The following is a 22,496-nucleotide window of genomic DNA, read 5'->3' on the forward strand; positions in this document are numbered from 1 at the left end:
ATAAAATAGACAGGGAGAGATTAAGAATGGTACAGAAAATACAGAAGTCAAAGAACTTATATATATATATATATATAACTCATGGACATGAAGTAAGGTGGGGAAGGCTGGAAGGCTGGGGGTACAGGGTGGAGGGAGGATAAAGGGGAGAAAAAACTGGGAAAACTGTAATAGCATAATCACTAAAATATACCTAAAAATTTACTGAAGCCAAATGCAGCCTCTCAGTACAATGCCAGCCAGTGCACCAATACAGATGGGTTCCTAGAGCACTCACATAGCAGGGGGATCCTGTACTACAAGGGGCCTACCCTCCAGAAGATAATTCTGTTTTGGGGGGGGTCCCCTCTTCGTATATTGGGAGCGAATATTTTTAAGGAAATTGAATAAATCTAAAAGGCAGGCACATCAATCCCCAAAGTGAAACAGCTTGGTTATATCTGTAGGTAGATCAACTCAAAGTAATACAAAATTTCTTTTGGCATTCTTATTGTAATTTTCCCTGAAGTGCCTTTCAGAAGATTAATTATTGTAAGGTATTTTAGACCCTAATAGGCCAAAACTGATTTATAGAAAATATTGAAGAAAGCTTCCGTAAAACCAACTTTCCAGGTATCCCAAAACTGGTCTGGGTAATCGCAGTTAGTTGAATTTCCTGACAAACCAGCCAAAGACTCTTGCTGGTCCTGACCCAGCCACCTGTATTATGTTCCAGATTGTGCAGTAACTTTCCCTACCCATTTTATGAAGATGGGAGTGTTGGGCAGGGGAAATGGAGCCAGAACTACAATTTCTGTTCTTTTATCTACCCTCAAGTAGTAATTTCCTTTACTACTCCTCTCATGCCTCCTTAATTCAAACATCCCCATCACTTAATTTTGAAAATAACTGGCAAAATGAAACATTCATTTGAGATTTAAGAAATCTGTTCTGCGCAAGTATTATAAGCAGGACAATTAATTTAAAAAGTGGATTGATTGCAGCGATTTGAGGGCACAGCTGGGGCTCTATGTTGGTGGACAACAAGTGAGAATACAGACTGCTTGGGAAACTCAGCCATTTTTATCATCATTCTCTTTAATGTTATATGGAGAGGCAACTCTGCGAGTGGGAGACAATCAGCAATCACCAAATAAAAGTTTAGCTACAATTACAAGTAGTTCTAAATCACAGTAGGTATAAATTCTACCCGTAGTAAAAATACAGGTTCTAGGACTACTTTGAGACCTCTGAGAAGGTAAGCATATAGACAAGTAGAGGGAGGAACGTCAGCACACACTATTTAAATTCTTAATATTTCCAATGGTGAAGACTAATTTTAACAATGAAATCCTCATGGTATTTAAGGAATGTTTAGTGAGAAATACAGGATAGGGCAAAATAGGTTTAAAGTTGTTCATATGAAAAATACTACAATAAATAATAAGAATCAACTCTGTGTTTCACATACTCACAACTATAAACCTACTTTTGCTCCACGCTGTGTGGAAATGGCTTAGTTAAATGGGCCCTCCTGTGGATGAGGAAATAAAAATGACAGATTCTAGAAACTAACTTTATTTCACATTTTCATAACTCTTGTGAAAGAAAGAGAGCACAGAAATATCTCCATTTGCAGACAACAACCATTCTGTTCAGGTAATTAACTGCTAGCCTAATGACATCACTAGAGAAAGTGATAAGTTCTAAGCCCCCAATTCTAAGTGTCTGCAGAATCTTACTGAAGAAAAAAATAGAAAAGGTAGTAAACATCATCAGGAAGGATACTCTAAACCATCAGGCACAAGACAAGTCCCCCAAAGCCAGTTTCATCTGCTCCTCTAAAACAATAAAAGTGGCAAACCCCTACTCTGTCATCCTCACCTTTGCAAAACCAAAATTCATGGTCATTAACTGGAACACCTAAGTTCTTGCCATCTCACATCAAGGAAGCTACAGAACACTTACATAAGCCCCAAGAGGGACAATTAAAATGAGTAAAGCAAAGTAAATGCTGCTTTTTTGAAAACAAACTAACAAAAGTTCTTCTCAGCTGCAAAAAGATATGCCTGCAGTCCACAAATAAGATTAACCTCAGAAATGTAAGAAACCAAGAGATAGCTCTGAACGGGTTACATGAGGTAAATTCAGGGCAAATTAAAAGTGCAACATTATAACAGAGGTGTTAAACAACTTCTTATTCCGAGAGATAGTGCCAGAAGCATGATTAAGTACAGGAGCAGCTTAGGTAAATCTACATAGAGTGGGGTTTGGGGTAATCAGGGAGGGTCCACAGAACAGAGATAATTTTGTAAGCTAACCCAGAAGACAACCAACTGCTTCACAACTTGATTTAGGCTGTTATTTATCACAAACAAACCAGTTGAATCCTTCCTGCAGGGTCTGAGCAGCACAGGACTGAGTAGGTATCAGTGTGGGTGCAGGCTTACACTACAATGGTCAGGACCCCCCCTTCCCTGCTCCATTTGCAGATTCTTGGACTTCCATTCAAGTGCTACATCCATAGGAAAAGCAGGAACTTGCTCTGTCACCACACCCCTTCTCAAAACCTGCATTCCCACCAGGAGGGTTCATACCCCCATATCTTTAGCTCAGGCTGCTTGTAGCACCTGAACACCCTGTTTTCCTCTCACTTTCTCCTGCCCATGACACCTATCTGGCCAATTCCTATTCCCTTTTCAAGGTTTTGCACAAGGTTGTCTTTTCTGAGAAATGTTTCAAAGGCAAAAAAGCAGTCCAAGAGGTCGAGTTGTAAACATCACAGTCTTTCTCAATAGACTGCTTGGTTCCAAATCCTAGCTCTATCCATGACTCTGCCATTGCCTTGCCGTGTGACTCTGGACAAGTTTAAATTGAAATATAATTGAAAGACAAATACTATATGGTCTCACTTATAAGAGGAATCTAATAAACAAAATAAACTAATAAGCAAAATAGAACCAGAGGCATGGAATCGTGGAACAGACTGACAGCTGTTAGAGGGGATGGGGGAGGGGGACTGATTGAAAGGTGAAGAGATCAGTTATAGAACATACATGAATGACCCATGGACATGGATAATGGTGAGAGGACTGATTATGGAAGTGGGGGGCAGGCTGGGTAGAGGGAGGCAAAGGGGGAAAACTGGGACAATAGTAATAGCATAAACAATAAAATATTTTTAAGTAAATTAAATCGAAATAAAGAAAAATATAATTGATATATAACATCAGGCAAGTTTAAGGTATACAATGAGTTGATTTCATACATTTGTATAATGCAATATAATAACCACTGAAGTGTTAGTTAACACCTCTATCAACTCAATAATTAACATTTATTTTTTGTGGTGAGAACAATTAATACCTAGTCTCTTAGCAACTGTGTAGTTTATAATATAGCATTGTTGATATTCACTATGCTTCACATTAGATCTCCAGATCTTACTCATCTTTTAGTTACAAATTTAAACCCTTAAACATCTCCTTAATTTCCCCAGCCCCTGGTAACCACCATTCTATTCTCTGTTCTTATGAGTTACATAAGGGATTTGTTTTTACTTTTTATTGACAATATTAATGAAAAAGCCCCTTCAGAAAATAAATACCACCAACTCTGCTTATTATCATTTTGTGGAGCATATAACAGTATCTATTTCTTCTACATTGACTAAGCACTGACTGTGTCTGCCAGACACCATGCTGGGTTCTAGAAACACAAAGAGGAATGAGACCCAGCATCTGTACCTTGAGCACATTTCCAGAGGGGGAGACAGAGAGATACATATATGATGATATATGTGATGAAGAAAAAAGAAGATTAAAGAACTGAGGGGTGGCAAAAGGTTCTATTTTCAAAACAATTTTTCTAGAAGTAGTAAATTTCAAAACAATTTTTCTAGAAGTAGTAAATTGAGTAGAACTGAATCTTATTCTATTATTGTTGTTGAAAGCTTTTTTTAAGTTAAGGTCATTGCATTACTGAGAATGGCTTTTTTTTTTCAGAGATGGAGCAGAATACCAGTTCCCCAAAGATTTCTATATCCTAATCACCAGAGCCTGTAAATATGTTACATTACATGGCAAAAGTGGTTTTGTAGATGTACTGAAGGTTTTACAAATGGGTCCGATGTAATCACACGGACCCCTAAAAGTGGACAAGGCAGGCAAAAAGAGTCAGAGAGATGCAATGGAAGAAGATGCAGGAGAGATTCAAAACATAACAGGGACTTGCTTCACTATTGCTGGCTTTGAACATGGAGAAGACTAGGAGCCAGAAAATGCAGGTGGTTCTAGGAGCTGACCTTGATACCCAGCCAACAGCCAGGGAGGAAACAGGACCTCAGTCCTACAAAGGCATGAAACTGAATTCTATCAATGACCTGAATGACCCTGCAAGTGGCAAAGCCCGACCCTAAAGATAACTTGATTTCAGCTTTGAGAGACCTAAAACAGAGAAATCAGTGGAGTCCACTAGACATGTGACCTACAAGACTATAGATAGTGTTGCTTTAAGCTGCTAAGTTTATGGTTAATTTGTTACAACAGGAATACAAAACTAATGCAAAACAAATGAGTAAATAAATGATGCAACCAGATGCAGGCCTTTTTCATGTCCCTGGGATGGTAGGGCCATGATTTCTCAAAAGTGAGATAAAAGGGCATAAAAATAGGGAACCGAGAGTTCCCCAGTGCTTACTGCAGAGTGTACACAACCCTCCTGGGAGCCTTGTTAAAATGAATATTTTGATTCAGTGGGTCAAAGTGCAGCCTGAGAGTCTGCATTTCTAACAAGCCCTAGTCATGCCCAGGTTGCTGGTCTGTAGGGGCAATCAGAGCAGCAGAAGGATAGGTCTATGGTCCCTGAAAGAAAAGTACATGAGGCCCTCCAGAAGCTCACATCTGCCACTCTCCACTCTTACTCTTCCATCATCACACTGTCCCCAAATTCCAAAGGACAAAGATTCATCTAGCTTGTTTGCATATGTATTCACAGAGCCTGAAAGAATATCTGAAATATAACAGATGCTCAATAATAGGACAAAAGCTACCTTCTCAAGCCCTTTTTCCCGGAGCTGGCTAGAGCCCCAAGCATGACTGACCCTAATTGTTTTATGAGCCCTTATTCTCAGGACTAGAAAATTATTGGAAGCACCCTGAAGGTACTGAGGCTCCCAGAAATTACAGAACAGCACATACCAGACCACTATACCCTGCACCAAAAGATAACATTGAAACAAATTGCACCCCAACTGAAACATCCTGCTCTACAACTGCTCTATTACCTGGCAAATTCTCAAAGCCCCCACCCCTCAGGGCTGGTGCTTATGCTAGTACTCATCTCCATCAGCACCTAGCCTTTTTCTTCCTTTGGAAAAGTAAAGTAACTTTCTTCTGCACTTTCTTCTCTTTGTGAATTGTTTCACAGCCCTCATTACCAACCGCCCTAACACTCAATAAGTATTTGTCAAACAAAATTAATTAATGTTATTTTGAACTTTAAGGGGAAAAAAGAATAGCAGAAAGGAAAAACAGGGACCCAAGGGAAGAAGTCAGAAGACCAAAAAGAGATCTCCAGCCAACATGGAGGTGTAGGTGGAAACCCTTTACCTCCCCACACAACCAAATTTAAGAACAACAAAGATTTAGAAACAAAAAACACATTAAGAATAGACAGAAAATTGAACTGTACCGAAGTGCAACAACAATGAACCATTCATCCACATCGGTAAGAGGGGCAAAGTCGGCAGATGGCAGAGAGGGGTCCAGGCAGGAAAAAGCAGTAGTTGGCAGAACCGGGCATGGGGAGGAAACAAGCAAACCCAGTGAGTCCTGCAAGGTGGTGGCTGACCATGGACACACATTCGCATGCAGATAAACCAGGCAACAAATGGGCAGTGACACAGACCACGCAACCCAGAGCCCCAGTGGTGGGAAATAAAGCCTAAAAGCACTGATTGAAAACACTTGCGGGGGGGGGGGGTTGAGGTGTTGGGAGGGGCTCCCAGCCTCACAGGAGAGTTCGTTGGAGAGACCCACAGGGTCTTAGAACATACACAAGCCCACCCACCTAGGAACCAGCACCAGAAGGGCCCAATTTGCTTGTGGGAAGAGGCAGAGGAGACTGAAATCCGAAAGAGAGCAAACAAACACCATTATTCCCTCTCTGACCCTGCCCCCACAGACAGTGTCACAAGCCAGCAACTGGGCTACCCAGCAACTGGATTGCCCCGCCCTGGTGAGCACCTAAGGCTCCGCCCCTCATACATAACAGGCGCAACCTGACCGAAAAATTATGGCTCCAACAGAAGAACAAATCAAAGCCTCAGAGCAAATACTTTTAAGTGACCAAGAGATAGCCAACCTATCAGATGCACAGTTCAAAACACTGGTGATCAGGATGCTCACAAAACTGGTTGAGGTTAGTCACAAATTAGAGGAACAAAGGAAGGCTACACTAAGTGAAACCAAGCAAAATGCACAGTGAACCAATAGTGATGGGAAGAAAACTGGAACTCAAATCAGCAGAGTGGACCAGAAGGAAGAAACAAACAACCAAACAGAAGGGAATGAAGAAACGAGAATTCAAATAAATTAAAGGCTTAGGAACCTCCAGGACATCTTTAAACGCTCCAACATCTGAATTATAGGGGTGCCGGAAGAGGAAGAGCGACAAGTGGAAAACTTATTTGAACAAACAATAAAGGAGAACCTCCCAATCTGGCAAAGGAAATAGACTTCCAGGAAGTCCAGGAAGCTCAGAGAGTCCCAAAGAAGCTGGACCCGAAGAGGAACACACCAAGGCACATCACAATTACATTACCCAAGATTTAAAATGAAGGAGAGAATTCTAGAAGCAGCAAGGGATAAGGGGACAGTCACCTACGAAGGAGTTCCCATCAGACTGTCAGCAGATTTCTCAAAAGAGACCTTACAGGCAAGAGGAGGCTGGAAAGAAGTATTCCAAGTCATGAAATCCAAAGACCTACATCCAAGATTGCTCTACCCAGCAAAGCTTTCATTTAGAATGGAAGGACAGATAAAGTGCTTCTCAGATAAGACCAAATTCAAGGAGTTCATCATCATCAAGCCCTTATTATATGAAATGTTAAAGGGACTTATCTAAGAAAAAGAAGATAAAAAAGATGAACAGTGAAAGGACAACAAACTCACAGTTATTAACAACCACACCTAAAACAAAAGCAAACTAAGTGGACAGCTAGATCAGGAGTGGAACCATAGAAATGGAGATCACATGGAGGGTTAGCAACAGGGGAGTTGGAGGAGGAGAGGTGGGGAGAAGGTACAGAGAACAAGCAGCATAGATGGTAGGTAGAAAATTGACAGGGGGAGGGCAAGAGTAGTGTGGGAAATGTAGAAGCTAAAGAACTTATGACACATGGACATGAACTAAGGGGGAAATGTGGGGGGACGGTGTGTGTAGGGTAGAGTTGAATGAAGGGGGGAAATGGGACAACTGTAATAGCATAATCAATAAACTATATTTAAAAAAGAAAAGGACTGGAAAAAAAAAGAAAAGTGTGGTGGGAGGGGAGTGAAAAGGTTAGCTTTTGAGGAAAGCCACTTCAGCAAGTGAAGTTAAAGATATAGGTGAGTGGGTATCAGGTTTCAGTCAGGAGGAACACTGGAGGGAAACCCAGAAACAAACAAATCCAACTTACCCAGAAAGTTATATGCCAATGCAACTATGAACAGCTGATTTGCTGCAGTTTTCACACTTGTATAGATGCATACACATATAAAAACCCAGGTACTATAATCACAGCGATTTCCTTTCCTCCACATTCCACTAATATCCTGTTTGGGACCTTGTCCTGCTGAGATGATAAAGCCAGGATAAATTCAGGTTTAGGCTCCTAGCTAAGGCTCATCAATGAGTGCTTTTCTGTAAACTTGTGGAAGGAAGTGAATGATGTGTCTGCATGTCCAGCCAACACAAATCTCAGCTGGGTTTGGCATGAAATGTCCCCACTTGAATGGGGTGTGAGGCCACCTCCAGGCCTGGGCAGTTTGCCTCCAGCTGTGCTTGTTTTTGTTTTGGTTGCAAAGTCACCAAGAACTCTGAGAAACAAAGCAACCAAGGTTTTTGTTTTGTTTTGTTCTAATGAGTCAAACCTGCCAGGAACATGAGGCTAAAGTCTACCCACAATATACTTATGCTTCTGTAGAAGAATACTGAAGGAAGCCTAAGAAAGTTCTAGCCAATAGTTCATTTCCTTTGCCCATATAAGCTAATATTCTATAGCCCTGTAGCCATGCTCTGTTTACAACCTTGATCTTCTAAAAACCAGTGAAGAAAATTGTGCTCTGCAGAAAAAATGCCTTCCTATCAAATATCACTTACTTATTTTCAGAAAGATTATTTAGAAAATGAGGTAAAGAGAACTGCCCTTTCTTTTCTAATGGAGAACAAACATCTGGACTTTTTCCACCTCTGATTTCACTTTTATGACAACACTGTGTGTGATCTGGATCCATTTCAGGAAAAACTGCAAGAACCCAGGGTTTCAACCAAAAATGAGAAGCCCATTTATTTCTGTCTTACTGTTTCTCATAACCACTCAGTACTCACAGCACTGCTGTTAGTGGCTCACTGTGCCAAAAAGGTCAGGCCAAGTAGATTTAGAGAAATTAGAAATTTTCTAGAAAGTGTCCTGGGGAACCAAACTTGAAGGGTTTTTTTCCCCAGTCTGACAGCAATCTAGAAATGCCAATGAAACTGATTTTGGGGGCCCTTTGCATGACTGTGTGAGACTTGGAAGAAGGGAAGTTAAAGGGAAGCTATGACACAATTCCTAGCTAGGCCTGGCCAATTGAGAGTGCAGCAAAAGTGGCTGCGCCCTTTTATACTTGGCCCAAAGGGTCCTCTAGGGAGCTGCCAGGAACACTGAATCACTGAGTTGGCCCATCCAGGAAAGTCTACCCACCTGGAGCAGGAGGCACTATCTTAGCTGTTACTACATGAACTAAATACACTGCCAGAACCCTCAGCACTTAGGACCCACTGCTTTCTAAAACATTTCCATGTAAAAGTGACAGCAAATATGTTACTGAGTTTGGTTACAAGCCAACTGTCTCCATGCACAGTTCCTATGAAATGTATAATAACTTCAGCTGCATAAAACCTACCAAACCATTTCCCTATTTCCTGTTATAGATGCTTAGGTCCAAGGGCAAGAACAATGGCAAACAGCAAAAGGGTTCGGAGGTGTGTGACTGATACGAACTGTCAAAATGAAATCTCTCTAAACCCTGGCTATCTACCTGGAATTGGCCTGTTTTTCTTATAAAATTAATATTGACTGGCCATTGGTCTGTGAGGAATACATTGGAATAGGGTAGTCATATCATACTAGAACTATTGTTTTCCTTTCAGTGAAATGAAGACATCCATCACACTTTCTACCCAGATTTTCTTGGTGGTGAGTCTCAGGATCTCTCAAACTCTTTTACTCTAAATTAGTTTCCAAGTGCGCAATTCCTGAATCCTGTTTACTAAGGTCCTTAATCAAAGCTAGAGTCAAATAGCAACTTTTCAAAAATAGTTCATTGAAAGGATGTGTTCCCAACTGGCATAATAGCCAATTGTATTATAATCTCAAAGGTCTTCTGAAGCACCACTGAAGTGGGTACCAAATCTCCAATGTAGCTCTTTGAAAGCTCTCCCCAAAATGCCCAGAACTTTCAGAGGTCATGGCTTTGTGTCCCTTAAGAGGCATCAACACCAAGAATTGTGACCACCCTCAAAGACAAAGAAACCAAAAAGGTACCCCTTGGGCCCCCCACACAGCACCACATTTTGCAACACTTGTTACATGTAATTTGGTAGATGGACCCGTTTAGAAGATCCTATGAAATGTGAAATATGTAGATTGGATTCAGGATGAAGGACAACGACAAGTATAATTCAAAGCTGGCTGGAGATGATAATGTACATAGAAAATCCTATAGACTCCACCAAAAAACTACTCAACCTTGTAAGTGAATTTGGCAAAACAGCAGGATATGAAGTCAATATCCAGAAATCAAAGGCCTCTTTGTACACCAACAATGAAATATCAGAAACAGAAATCAAGAAAAAAATTCCATTTGATATAGCAACAAGTAAAATAACGTACCTAGGAATAAACCTAACCAAGGATGTAAAAGACCTGTACTCAGAAAACTACACAGCCCTGAAGAAAGAAATCAAGGAAGACACAAACAAATGGAAGCATGTACCAATGTCATGGATTGAAGAATTAACATCATTAAAATGTCCATACTACCCAAAGCAATTTATACATTCAATGCAATCTCTATTAGAGTACCAATGGCATATTTCACAGATATAGAATAAACACTTCAAAAATGTTTATGGAACCATAAATGACCCCGGAAAACTGCAGCAATTTTGAGAAAGAAGAGCAAAGTAGGAGGGATCACAATACCTGATATCAAACTTTATTACAAGGCCACTGTTATCAAAACAGCCTGGTACTGGCATATAAACAGACACATGGACCAATGAAACAGAATAGAGAGCCCATAAACCCAAGTCTCTATGGTCAATTAATATTTGACAAAGGGGAAAGCAACATAAAATGGAGCAAAGATAGCCTCTTCAACAAATGGTGTTGGGAGAACTGGACAGCTATGTGCAAAAAAATGAAACATGAGCACCAATATACACCATACACAAAAATAAATTCAAGGTGGATAAAAGACTTAAATATAAGCCATGACACCATAAAAGTCCTAGAGGAAAACACAGGCAGGGAAAATCTCAGACATTCCACACAGCAATATTTTTACCAATATGTCCCCTTAGAGTGAGGAACATAAAGGAAAGAATAAACAAATAGGACCTCATCAAAATAAAAAGCTTCTGCATGGCTAAAGAAAACAGCATTAAAATGAAAAGAGAACCAACTATATGGGAAAACATATTTGCCAATCATACCTCAGACAAGGGTTTGATGTCCAAAATATATAAAGAACTCACATGACTCTATTTGAAGAAGACAAGCAACCCAATTAAAAAATGGGCAAAGGACTTGAACAGACACTTCTCCAAGGAGGACATACAGAGGGTCCAGATACATATGAAAGGATATTCAGCATCACTAGCCATCAGATAGATGCAAATTAAAACCACAGTGATATACCACTTCAATGCAGTAGGAATGGCCACCATAAACAAATCAACAAACAACATGTGTTGGAGAGGGTGTGGAGAAAAGGGTACCCTAGAGCACTGTTGGTGGGACTGCAGACTGGTACAACCACTCTGGAAAACACTATGGAATTTCCTCAGAAAACTAAAAATGGAAATGCTTTTGACCCAGCAATTCCACTGTTGGGATTATATCCTAAGAACCCTGAAACACCAATCCAAAAGAACCTATGCAACCCAATGTTTGCAGCAGCACAATTTACAATAACCAAGTACTGGAAGCAACCCAAGTGCCCATCAGTAAATTAATGGATCCAAAAACTATGGTACATTTACACCATGGAATTCTACACAGCAGAAAAAAAAGAAGGAGCTCCTACCCTTTGAAACAACATGGATGGAACTGGAAAGCATTATGCTGAGTAAATAAGCCAGCTGGTGAAAGACAAATACCATATGATCTCACCTTTAACTGGAATCTAGTCAACAAAACAAACAAGCAAGCAAAATATAACCAGAGACATTGAAATTAAAAACAATCTGACAGTAACTATCGAGGAGGTGAGAGGGGATAATGGGGGGAGGAGAGAAGGCTTTGTAGGAACAACTATAAAGGACACTTGGAGAAAACCAGGAGGGTGTGGAAGCAGGGGAGGCAGGTGGGGATGGCTGGGGTAGGGAGGGAGTGGTGGGGGATAAATGTGGACAACTGTAATTGGACAAAAATAAAGTAATTTTTTTAAATGCTGGCTGGAGGAAAAAGAAACAATTGACATGGTTTCACAGACAACATATGTATGTGGTCAGTGAAGCTTCCTACTGTGTTGGTCCATCATGTTTGCATATGTCCATCAAATAAATACCTATTGAGCTCCCCAGGTGCCAGGCACTATGCTCAGCACTGGGTTTTTGATGCTGATCAAAACTGTTCTTGACTCCCAAAAGCAAATAATAACATTTTGGGGAAAAAATTCTGCTCTCAACGTAACTCTCCTTTCTACCACTTGGCCTGCCCAGGAAATGCCAGCCTGGGAAAGGAGTAAAACCTAGACACAAAATCCTCCTGCCAGCCCCACATGTGCCATAAGTTCTTTAGCTTCTACATTTCCCACACTACTCTTGCCCTCCCCCTGTCAATTTTCTACCTACCATCTATGCTGCTTGTTCTCTGTACCTTCTCCCCACCTCTCCTCCTCCAACTCCCCTGTTGCTAACCCTCCATGTGATCTCCATTTCTATGGTTCCACTCCTGATCTAGCTGTCCTCTTAGTTTGCTTTTGTTTTAGGTGTGGTTGTTAATAACTGTGAGTTTGCTGTCCTTTCACTGTTCATCTTTTTTATCTTCTTTTTCTTAGATAAGTCCCTTTAACATTTCATATAATAAGGGCTTGATGATGATGAACTCCTTGAATTTGGTCTTATCTGAGAAGCACTTTATCTGTCCTTCCATTCTAAATGAAAGCTTTGCTGAATAGAGCAATCTTGGATGTAGGTCTTTGGATTTCATGACTTGGAATACTTCTTTCCAGCCTCCTCTTGCCTGTAAGGTCTCTTTTGAGAAATCTGCTGACAGTCTGATGGGAACTCCTTCGTAGGTGACTGTCCCCTTATCCCTTGCTGCTTCTAGAATTCTCTCCTTCATTTTAAATCTTGGGTAATGTAATTGTGATGTGCCTTGGTGTGTTCCTCTTCGGGTCCAGCTTCTTTGGGACTCTCTGAGCTTCCTGGACTTCCTGGAAGTCTATTTCCTTTGCCAGATTGGGGAGGTTCTCCTTTATTGTTTGTTCAAATAAGTTTTCCACTTGTCGCTCTTCTTCTTCCGGCACCCCTATAATTCAGATGTTGGAGCGTTTAAAGATGTCCTGGAGGTTCCTAAGCCTTTAATTTATTTGAATTCTCGTTTCTTCATTCCCTTCTGTTTGGTTGTTTGTTTCTTCCTTCTGGTCCACTCTGCTGATTTGAGTTCCAGTTTTCTTCCCATCACTATTGGTTCACTGTGCATTTTGCTTGGTTTCACTTAGTGTAGCCTTCCTTTGTTCCTCTAATTTGTGACTAACCTCAACCAGTTTTGTGAGCATCCTGATCACCAGTGTTTTGAACTGTGCATCTGATAGGTTGGCTATCTCTTGGTCACTTAAAAGTATTTGCTCTGAGGCTTTGATTTGTTCTTCTGTTGGAGCCATAATTTTTCGGTCAGGTTGCGCCTGTTATGTATGAGGGGCGGAGCCTTAGGTGCTCACCAGGGCGGGGCAATCCAGTTGCTGGGTAGCCCAGTTGCTGGCTTGTGACACTGTCTGTGGGGGCAGGGTCAGAGAGGGAATAATGGTGTTTGTTTGCTCTCTTTCGGATTTCAGTCTCCTCTGCCTCTTCCCACAAGCAAATTGGGCCCTTCTGGTGCTGGTTCCTAGGTGGGTGGGCTTGTGTATGTTCTAAGACCCTGTGGGTCTCTCCAACGAACTCTCCTGTGAGGCTGGGAGCCCCTCCCAACACCTCAACCCCCCCCCGCAAGTGTTTTCAATCAGTGCTTTTAGGCTTTATTTCCCACCACTGGGGCTCTGGGTTGCGTGGTCTGTGTCACTGCCCATTTGTTGCCTGGTTTATCTGCATGCGAATGTGTGTTCATGGTCAGCCACCACCTTGCAGGACTCACTGGGTTTGCTTGTTTCCTCCCCATGCCCGGTTCTGCCAACTACTGCTTTTTCCTGCCTGGACCCCTCTCTGCCATCTGCCGACTTTGCCCCTCTTACCGATGTGGATGAATGGTTCATTGTTGTTGCACTTCGGTACAGTTCAATTTTCTGTCTATTCTTAATGTGTTTTTTGTTTCTAAATCTTTGTTGTTCTTAAATTTGGTTGTGTGAGGAGGTACAGTATTTACACCTATGCCTCCATCTAGGCTGGAAGTCACTTTACTGACACCCTTGCCACTCAGAGATTATGGTCTCTATTCCCCTCCTCTTGAATCTGGGCTGGCCCTAACAACTCGTAACCAATAGAAAGTCACAGAAGTAATGCTGTGAGATTTTCAAGGTTAGGTCGTAAAAGGCTATGTAGTGTCCACCTTGCTTAGTGGGACACTGGCTTTTGAACCGTAAGTCATCATATAAGGGGTCCAGTTCCCTGAAGCCACTTGGAGAAGCCACAATTCAGTATTCTAGTTGGCTGTCTTCATGTGAGTCCTCCAGCCCAGGCTCCAGACATAGGAGCAAATCAACCTTGGGATGTTTCAAGCCTCATCTTCACCCAGATAACCCCTGGCCTCCTTCACGGAGCAAAGGAAAGCTATTTGTACTAGACCCTTTCCAAATACCTGACCTAGAGAATCCATGAGTAGGAGAAATTGTTCATTCTCCTACATTTGGGACAGTTTATTAAGTAACTGTTGCAGATGGCCAAACCAAGAGCCATCAACATTCTCTGCTGCAACAGCCACTCTTTCCTGTGGTCACACTAAATGCTGTCATAGGGCTCTTCCATTCACTGTGTCTACAGCTTCCCTCCCCCATGCTCTGTTCCATGCTGTCACTGCTGCTATTGCCCTACACAGGACTTAACTCTTAGCCTTGTTGTGACCTTCAGCCCATACAGGGATGAGGGCTGCTGCTCTGCAATTGATGGGTTGGAGGGAAACTCAGAGAGCTTGGATGATCCCAGGCACTAGAAGAACAGGAGAGCCTGCAATCACATCCCTTTCCTTCCTCTGCCTGGGTATCACTGAGAGACTCAGAACAAGTTGCAGTGAACCAATCACCAATTTATCCAATATATCAATTTGTGGAAGATAGGGAGTTGGAGACTTGGCCTAAACACTCTTTCTGGTCAGCCCATCCCCTTAATATATTGCTTAAGAACACAGTCTCTGGGATCAAATCCTGGCTCCATCACCTACTAATTCTCTGGCCTTATATAATTCACTGACACTCCCAAACCTCAGCTTCTAATCCATAAAATGGGATGATAGTACATACCTCATAAAGTTCTTGTCAAGATCACAATGAGGAAATTCATGTGAAGGGCCTGGTATGTAGTAAATGCTCAATAAATTTTAGACATTTTTAATAATGTCTTTCCTGGAAAGAAACATGTCTTGTGACTTACCCCTTGTAAGACTTGAAAGCTGTCATTGTTGGGTGGTGGGTCTTGATCTGGGTCAACACCAACTCTATCAGTCACCAGGGAGAAAGACAAGGAGAAAAATGGAGAGTGTTAGCTTGGACCAGGGCAAGCTTTCTGGCTGAAAGTTGGCAAGAGGCTGACCATCTTCCTGAAGCAGAAGGAATAGGTATCTAAAAGAAGAGAGAGGCTGTCATGCAAATCAGGAGAAAGAGATTATATACCACACCAGGTCTCAGAGGGTAGGAGAAGCAATAAATCCTGTGTGCTTACACCCTGAGCAAGGCCTCTAGGGAACAGCACCAGCTGGCAACTGCCAATCTGCTTTCCTGCACCAGACTGTCCATTATAAAAATGTGGGTCCTACTGCACCAGGCTTTTTCCTATCTACTGCTTCTCACTGTTGTCCTGACCTCCTTTTATTTTCCTGACCTTTTGTTATGAAACTTTTCATATATCCAAGGAAATTCTGAAAGAATTTATAGTGAACACCTATATATCCACCACCTAGATTCTACCATTAAAATTTGTTGTATTTTCTTTATTATATGTCTATCCATCTCTCCCCCGCATCTTTTTTTTTTTGGATGAATTAAAATAAAGTTGCAGGAATCAGTATATTTCCTCTAAATACTCCAGCATGCATAGATCTCAAAATATTTATACTGGTGCCCCCACATCCTCCTACAGCAGAGATGACCTGAGGAGTCACACTTGTGAGATGCACAACTAAACACAGAAAGCAAAAAGCAAAGTGGCAAAATCAGCTTATAACAAATTTCATAAAAATGTGTTCTTGGCTCAGTAATATACCAACTATTGCCCTATGCACTCGTTAATTCTTTATTCTTATGCCTTCCTGATTCTGACATAGATAACATGGGGAAATGTGGAAAAAAAACCAAAGATACCAGGAGAATTCTCTATCTTCCCTCACTCCTTCCAATACCACAAAAAAGATATGGTATACTCAAGGTAAACTGAGAACACAGTGTTCAGCAGGCCTGATTTGAACTTGAAGAGAGGTGCTGAATGGCCTTCTCTTCAAGCTCAAGTGTCCTTCACCAGGGTGTTATCTGCAGTTCAGTACCAGGGTTCTTACTCCAATGAGCAGAGCAGCAGAAGCACAAAGCTGTGTGTGCATGCCTTATATTTCTTCTTCTCCTTTCCTCTTCCCCACCTGTGATGCCCAGCATATTTCTTGAGAGCAGATAGTAATGGAAAAGGGGAATAGAAGACAACACAGATGCACCCCTCCCTCCGAAGCCAACCTCTCTTATTCCAGGCTTGTCAAGCACTAACCAAAGATGCATGCCCTTGGACAGGGTAGGGTTATAGAAGGAAAGGGAAGAGTTAGTCCATATTTTTTCACACTGTTATGAACCCATAGTGTACCCAGTGCCTGATTTATTCCCCATGGGCCTAAGGTTTAATGGGACCTTTTGTGGTAAATTAGGTAGACTGCTATGTGTCTATAAGCTGCTTTTAGGCAGGAGCTTCTGAGGTGTGGAGGCTTGTTCTCACAAGTGGACATTATCCAGGGACTTTTAAGCAACAAATCTCACAGATACTTTTTGACATGAAATCCATCTACTTCAGGGGTCCCAAGACTGCCCACAAAACTCATACCAGAGCATCAGTGCACCCAAAGTGTCTAATGTACCAAAGTGGTATAGGAGAGGTCACAACTTGAATTCCTAGCTGTTGATCCTGAACACTCACATATTCTGAGTCTCTTAATGTGTATTACACAGAGAAAAGTCTTCCATAGGGCAGTTTTGTCAGCATTTATAAAACCAACAGCTAGGAATCCAATAATCAGCCTTGTTCTGTGGATTCTGTAAGCCACTTCATGGTAGACTAAGTGACTAAGATGAGCTCCCAGTGCACATTTCAAGGGACACAGTACGAATTACCCCAGGGTCTCCCAGATAGCCTACCAGAATGCCAGGTGACCAAACAGCCCTCAGCCTTACCACAGAGAGGCTATTGTAAGGCAGCAGCAACAAGTTTATGAGATCTGAATGGCCTGAAGTATATTATGCCCAAGAGTATGGCCATTCAGATCTGCCACTAATAATCTCTCTTTTCTGTACCACGAATTTTGAAACAGGTGTATTAGCCTTTGTATATGGTTTTCATGTCAGTACAGATAAAACCAATTGACTTTATCAGCCTAGGTGAAATAGCAAGCCCATGGGTAGGAGAAAAGGCTGAAGAGTGCCCTGTACTACAATGAAAAAAATTAAGTCAAATACAATAAAACCTGACAAAGGAAATTTAGCCCCTCTATTCCTTTAACTGATCTCTACCAGAAGACAGAAATATTGTTGAGCAAAAATAAAATAAATTTCATTCAATAAGAACTGCTTATAAAGACTAGTTTTTGACTATTTTCACTCAAGCCCTGGCAACATCAGTGGAACTCATCTATTCACCCTGGACCCACATGGCCAGGCTAGAATCAAAACAGCAAAGCACAAAACAATGAAATAATTGGATAAACTCACAAAATTAGAGCCACTTGAATCTCATATTAAACTCAGGATGTTGAACAAAATGTTCAACATTTTGTTTGGGAGAACTTAAGAGTGATTCTACATCCACACTGTCCAATAGAACTTTTTGGCAATGATGGCAGTGTTCTAGATCTGCACTGTCCAGCATGGTAGCCATTAGCCACATGTGGCCACTCAGCACTAGAAATGTTGTTAATATGACTAAGGAACTGCATTGTGTATGTGAAATAAAATACTTTTTATTTTCAGAAAGTCAATTCTACTGGCCACATTACCAAATTTATACACACCCCTACATCAAGGACTACAGGGTTTTTAAAAAGTGTTTTTATTAATTATGCTATTACAGTTCCCCCAATGTCTCCCCTTTATCCCCCCTCCCTCCTCCAACCCTCCAGCATTCCCCCTCTTAGTTCAAGTCCATTGGTTGTTCATACAAGTTCTTTGACTTCTCTGTTTCCTATACTATTTTTATCTCTCCCCATCCATTTTATGCCTACTCACTATGCTTCTTCTTCCCTGTACCTTTCCTCCACATTCCTCCTTTCACCCCCTCACTGAAATCCCTGCATGTAATGTACATTTCTCTGATTCTGAGGAACTGCATTTTAAATTTTACTTAGTTTTAATTAAAAATTGAATTTAAATAGCTACATGTGGCTAGTGGCTACCAAATTGGACAGTGAAGTTTCTAGAAAGTACTAATTCCAGCCACATCTCTCTAGCATGATTTTTTTCTCGACTAAAAAACTGACAACTGCCTCCTGCCTTTTGCATTCCCAGTGATAACATCTGAGATGACTGCTGAGATCCTGCAGATACATAATTCCAAGTGCCAGAAATATGAAGTAAAATTTTGCTCAAACTGATTAGACAATGGAGAGACTCCTCATTTCATCAATATACAAAATAAATTTGAAAACTCTCTGAAAGCTCTTCTTTGTAGATAAATGTCATTTTATAAACATTAAAGAAATGACAGAATTAGAAAAATCACTATTTTCCACTCCTAGTATAATAACTATTTCAAGCAAGGGTCACCAATGGATGATGTACAGCAGGCAAAAGGTTGTTTGGAGTCTGGCTATTCATATGATATCAAAGCATCACTCTACATTGCTTTTTTAAAAATTGCTGTTCTATGTGAAATGAGCCAGGAGGTGACAAATACCATGTGATCTCATCTATAAGAGGAACCTAATGCAGCAGAAAGAAAGGAGTTCCTACACTTTGCACCAGCATGGATGGAAATGGAAAACATTATGCTGAGTGAAATAAGCCAGGCGTATGCCATATGATCTCACCTTTAACAGGAACCTAAACAACAAAACAAACAAGCAAGCAAAATATAACCAAAGATGCTGAAATAGAGAACAGAAGACAGTGACCAGAGGGAAGAGAAGAGGGAATTTCTGGGGGAAAAAGGGAAGGATTTACAGGAACTAGTATAAAGGACACATGGACAACAACTAAGGGGGAGTGGAAATGGGAGGGAGGTCAGAAGCACTGGGGATTAGGCTGGGATGGGAGTAAAAGACAGAAATCTGTACTTGAACAACAATTAAATAAAAAATTAAAAATAGGAACCTAATGAACAAAACAAACAAGTGAGCAAAATAGAACCAGAAGCACGGAAACAAGGAACAGACTGACAACAACCAGAGGGGAGGGAGGTAAAAGGGGAAAGGAGGAGAAGGGTTTAGTCAAGGAACAGGTATACAAATTACTTCTTAGTTACACAGGACAAGTGACACCTTTACAGGGGAGAAACCTAAGGTCTAAAGTGACCAAGTTTAGCATCACTAATAAAGGTCAGACTGGCAATATTCACCACATGATAAGATGCAACAAGAAATGTATAACATCAGCCCTGGCTAGTGTGGCTCAGTGGACTGAGAGCCAGTCTGTGAACCAAAGGGTCACTGGTTTGATTCCCAGTCAGTGCACATGCCTAGATTGTGGGCCAGTTCCCCAGTAGGGGACATATGAGGGATAACCACACATTGATGTTTCTCTCCCTCTCTTCCCCCTCTCTAAAAGTTAAATACATAACATATTTTAAAAAGAAACGCATAATATCACCTTTACAGGGTTTTTTTGTGTGCAAAAATGATTATCTCTAGTCATGTGGAAAACAAAAATAAAAATCCAGATTGTGGGAATTCTGTGAGACAATTTTCCTGAATACTTAAAAAACTCAGTGTTGTAAGACACACAAAAAATGGGGTTGAATATTGTTCCAGACTAAAAGAGATTAAAGAGACATGACAACCAAAGTAAACTTTGATTGGATCCTGTATCCAGTGTGTGTATAAAATTCATGTTACTTTTTCTCAGGTATGATAAAGGTATTGTGATCATGTCGGTAGACTGGATTCCTAGGAGATACATGCTGAAGTATTTAGGGTTAGAAAGTCATGATATCTGCTATGTACTATGAAGTACTCTGAAATGGTTGAAAGAGAGCAAGAGAGTTAAAATGACCAAAAAGTATGATAAAATGTTAACAATTGACACATCCAGGTTAGTAGTTAGGTATTCATTGTTCCATTCTTTCCATTTTTTTACAGATTTAAATTTTTTCACAACTAAAAAAGACTTTAATTCTTGGTGAAAATAAAAGAGGAATATTTAATTATACCATTTTTGGCAATGTTTCAAAAACACATAAGTATTTTTCTTGGCTCTCTAATATACTAATATTGATTATTAAGGATCTTGTATTATTTTGGGGTGTGAAAACCACAAATTGTGAAGATTCACGGACATGGGTGCTATAATAGGTAAATATAGGTAATAGATAAATAGGTAGATATAGATTCTAGTAATTACATAGTTTTCCTCTCCAGATAAATCCTGGAATATTTTGTTCAGATTCTCCTGACAGGAAAAGGCAAGGAGAAAAATGATAGTTAAATGAAACATAGTTAATCAAATTCCAACAAATTGAGCCATCTTCTGATCTTGTTGAACCCATCCCCAGGAAATCCTCAGTTCTAAGGATATTGCTACCCAGCATCCACTTTTCTTGCTTTTACCTACCTCTGCCATGGAAGTTCTGAACCTTGCTGTTACCACTTGCCATCAACTACCGTCTGAGATGCAGTTCAAGCTCCTGACAGCATGTAGCCTAAAAGGAGCCTGAGAGCACATTCTGGGCCCTCCCACAGGCAAAGAAATGTGGGAGGCCTCTGCTCCTTGTATAAATGCTAATACATTTCTGAGGAAGGAAACAAAGACCTACTTCCTGGACTGCTACTGTCTTTATAAATAATGGGGAAAAAAAAACAGACGAGGGGCCATGAGACTCAAATGGTGCTGTGTGATTTCTCCATTGAAGGCTGTTTACTTTATTACAATTAATAATTACTTTTCTGACAGGGTTGAGGGCCCCTCAGACCAATCTCCAAGAATGACAGTGGACCACCACAAGGAGCCTCACCCTTGGATCAGAGTTCAAAACCAACCTGGTCTCTGGAGACAGGAGATTAAGCAATGGGCCAGGGTGTTTGGGGGTGCTCTGGGCCGCAAGAAAGTCCAAGCACAGTATTTTAGTATAATGCCTCAGAAGACTCGGGGGTTCTCTGACTTTCTGAAATTCCTAGTTTCAGGCAACTGTCCACAACATACATTTCTCTTCTGACCCACTGTAATGCTTTGAACTTTGTGTGCTGTTTTACTATATCATATTTTAGCATTCCCCTGGTACATCAGGGTTGAGCTCATCAGAGCACATACAATATTCTTCTGGAATAAACTGAATTATCCTTATTTTCATTAAGAATGAAACAAATGTGAAAATCCCACACCAAGTGAGAAAGTAAAGCAATCAAACAGATGTGCTCAGTCTAGAATAATTAAATACAAAAAATGAATAATTTCCCTTCTGGTATAACATGTACATTCTCATTAACTGCCATATAAAATGCTATAAAGTTGAAGAAATTTTAAAACTTCTGAAATTTACAAATTTAGAACTATCTACTTTAATTGATAGTTTTTTTTATTTGAATGGCAGAGATCCTAAATAATTTGAGGACTATTAGACACATACCTTCATACAAAACCTTGAACAACAGATCAGAATCTGAATTTTTTCATGTCCCAAGTGTAATAATCAGCACTTTGCCTGAAGAAACTTCCTTCTTAAAGGTGGAATATTTCAAAGGAGAGGGTTTCCTCTGCAACTTAATCAGTATCTAAAGTTGGATCTCCAAAAATGAATGTGTATGCATGTATTTTAAACAATAGAAAAAAGTTAAAACCCAGAAAGCTTAAATGCTTCAATTAATTTTCTCTATGTCATTATGGAATGCATCCAGGAGCTAGATCCATGTATGGCTGTTTTCCTCACTGTGCTTAAAGAGTGAAATACTTTCACAATGCCAAGAACAAAGTTCAAGCCTATTTTGCACTTGAATTATTGACCAGCACACAAAACCAGATCAGGAAGAAAGCATGCAAGTTAAAGATACAGAAAGAAAAGAATATTAAAGTCTTTATTCTGATCGCCCAACATCATTACCGTTAAGCATCATCAAATCAAAAACTTGGATGCACACTGAGAAACAAATTGCATTAGAAGATCCTTTAATTATCTTCTGGTTTAAAAATGCCTGTTTTTCATATCTTCTGATTCACTGTGATAATGTACAAATACACAAAAACACATTTTAAAAACTAAAATAGTACTTAATTAAGATGGTGTAA

At 40.5% G+C, this 22,496-nt stretch overlaps 1 protein-coding gene across 4 annotated transcripts in view; it reads right to left on the reverse strand.

The window, feature by feature from the left end:
- SLC9A7 (solute carrier family 9 member A7) overlaps positions 1 to 22,496 on the reverse strand; it is a 198,418-nt gene that overhangs the window by 21,227 nt on the left and 154,695 nt on the right. For all 4 annotated transcript variants that reach the window (XM_037160496.2, XM_053670646.1, XM_037160487.2 and 1 more), the window contains one exon: positions 15,253 to 15,316. In XM_037160496.2, coding sequence (XP_037016391.2) covers positions 15,253 to 15,316 — 64 coding nt within the window. The remainder of the gene's footprint in view (positions 1 to 15,252; positions 15,317 to 22,496) is intronic.

The sequence above is a fragment of the Artibeus jamaicensis genome, unplaced genomic scaffold (genome assembly GCF_021234435.1).
Source record: "Artibeus jamaicensis isolate MK-2021 breed Jamaican fruit bat unplaced genomic scaffold, CSHL_Jam_final contig_60, whole genome shotgun sequence".
NCBI classification, from domain to species: domain Eukaryota; kingdom Metazoa; phylum Chordata; class Mammalia; order Chiroptera; family Phyllostomidae; genus Artibeus; species Artibeus jamaicensis.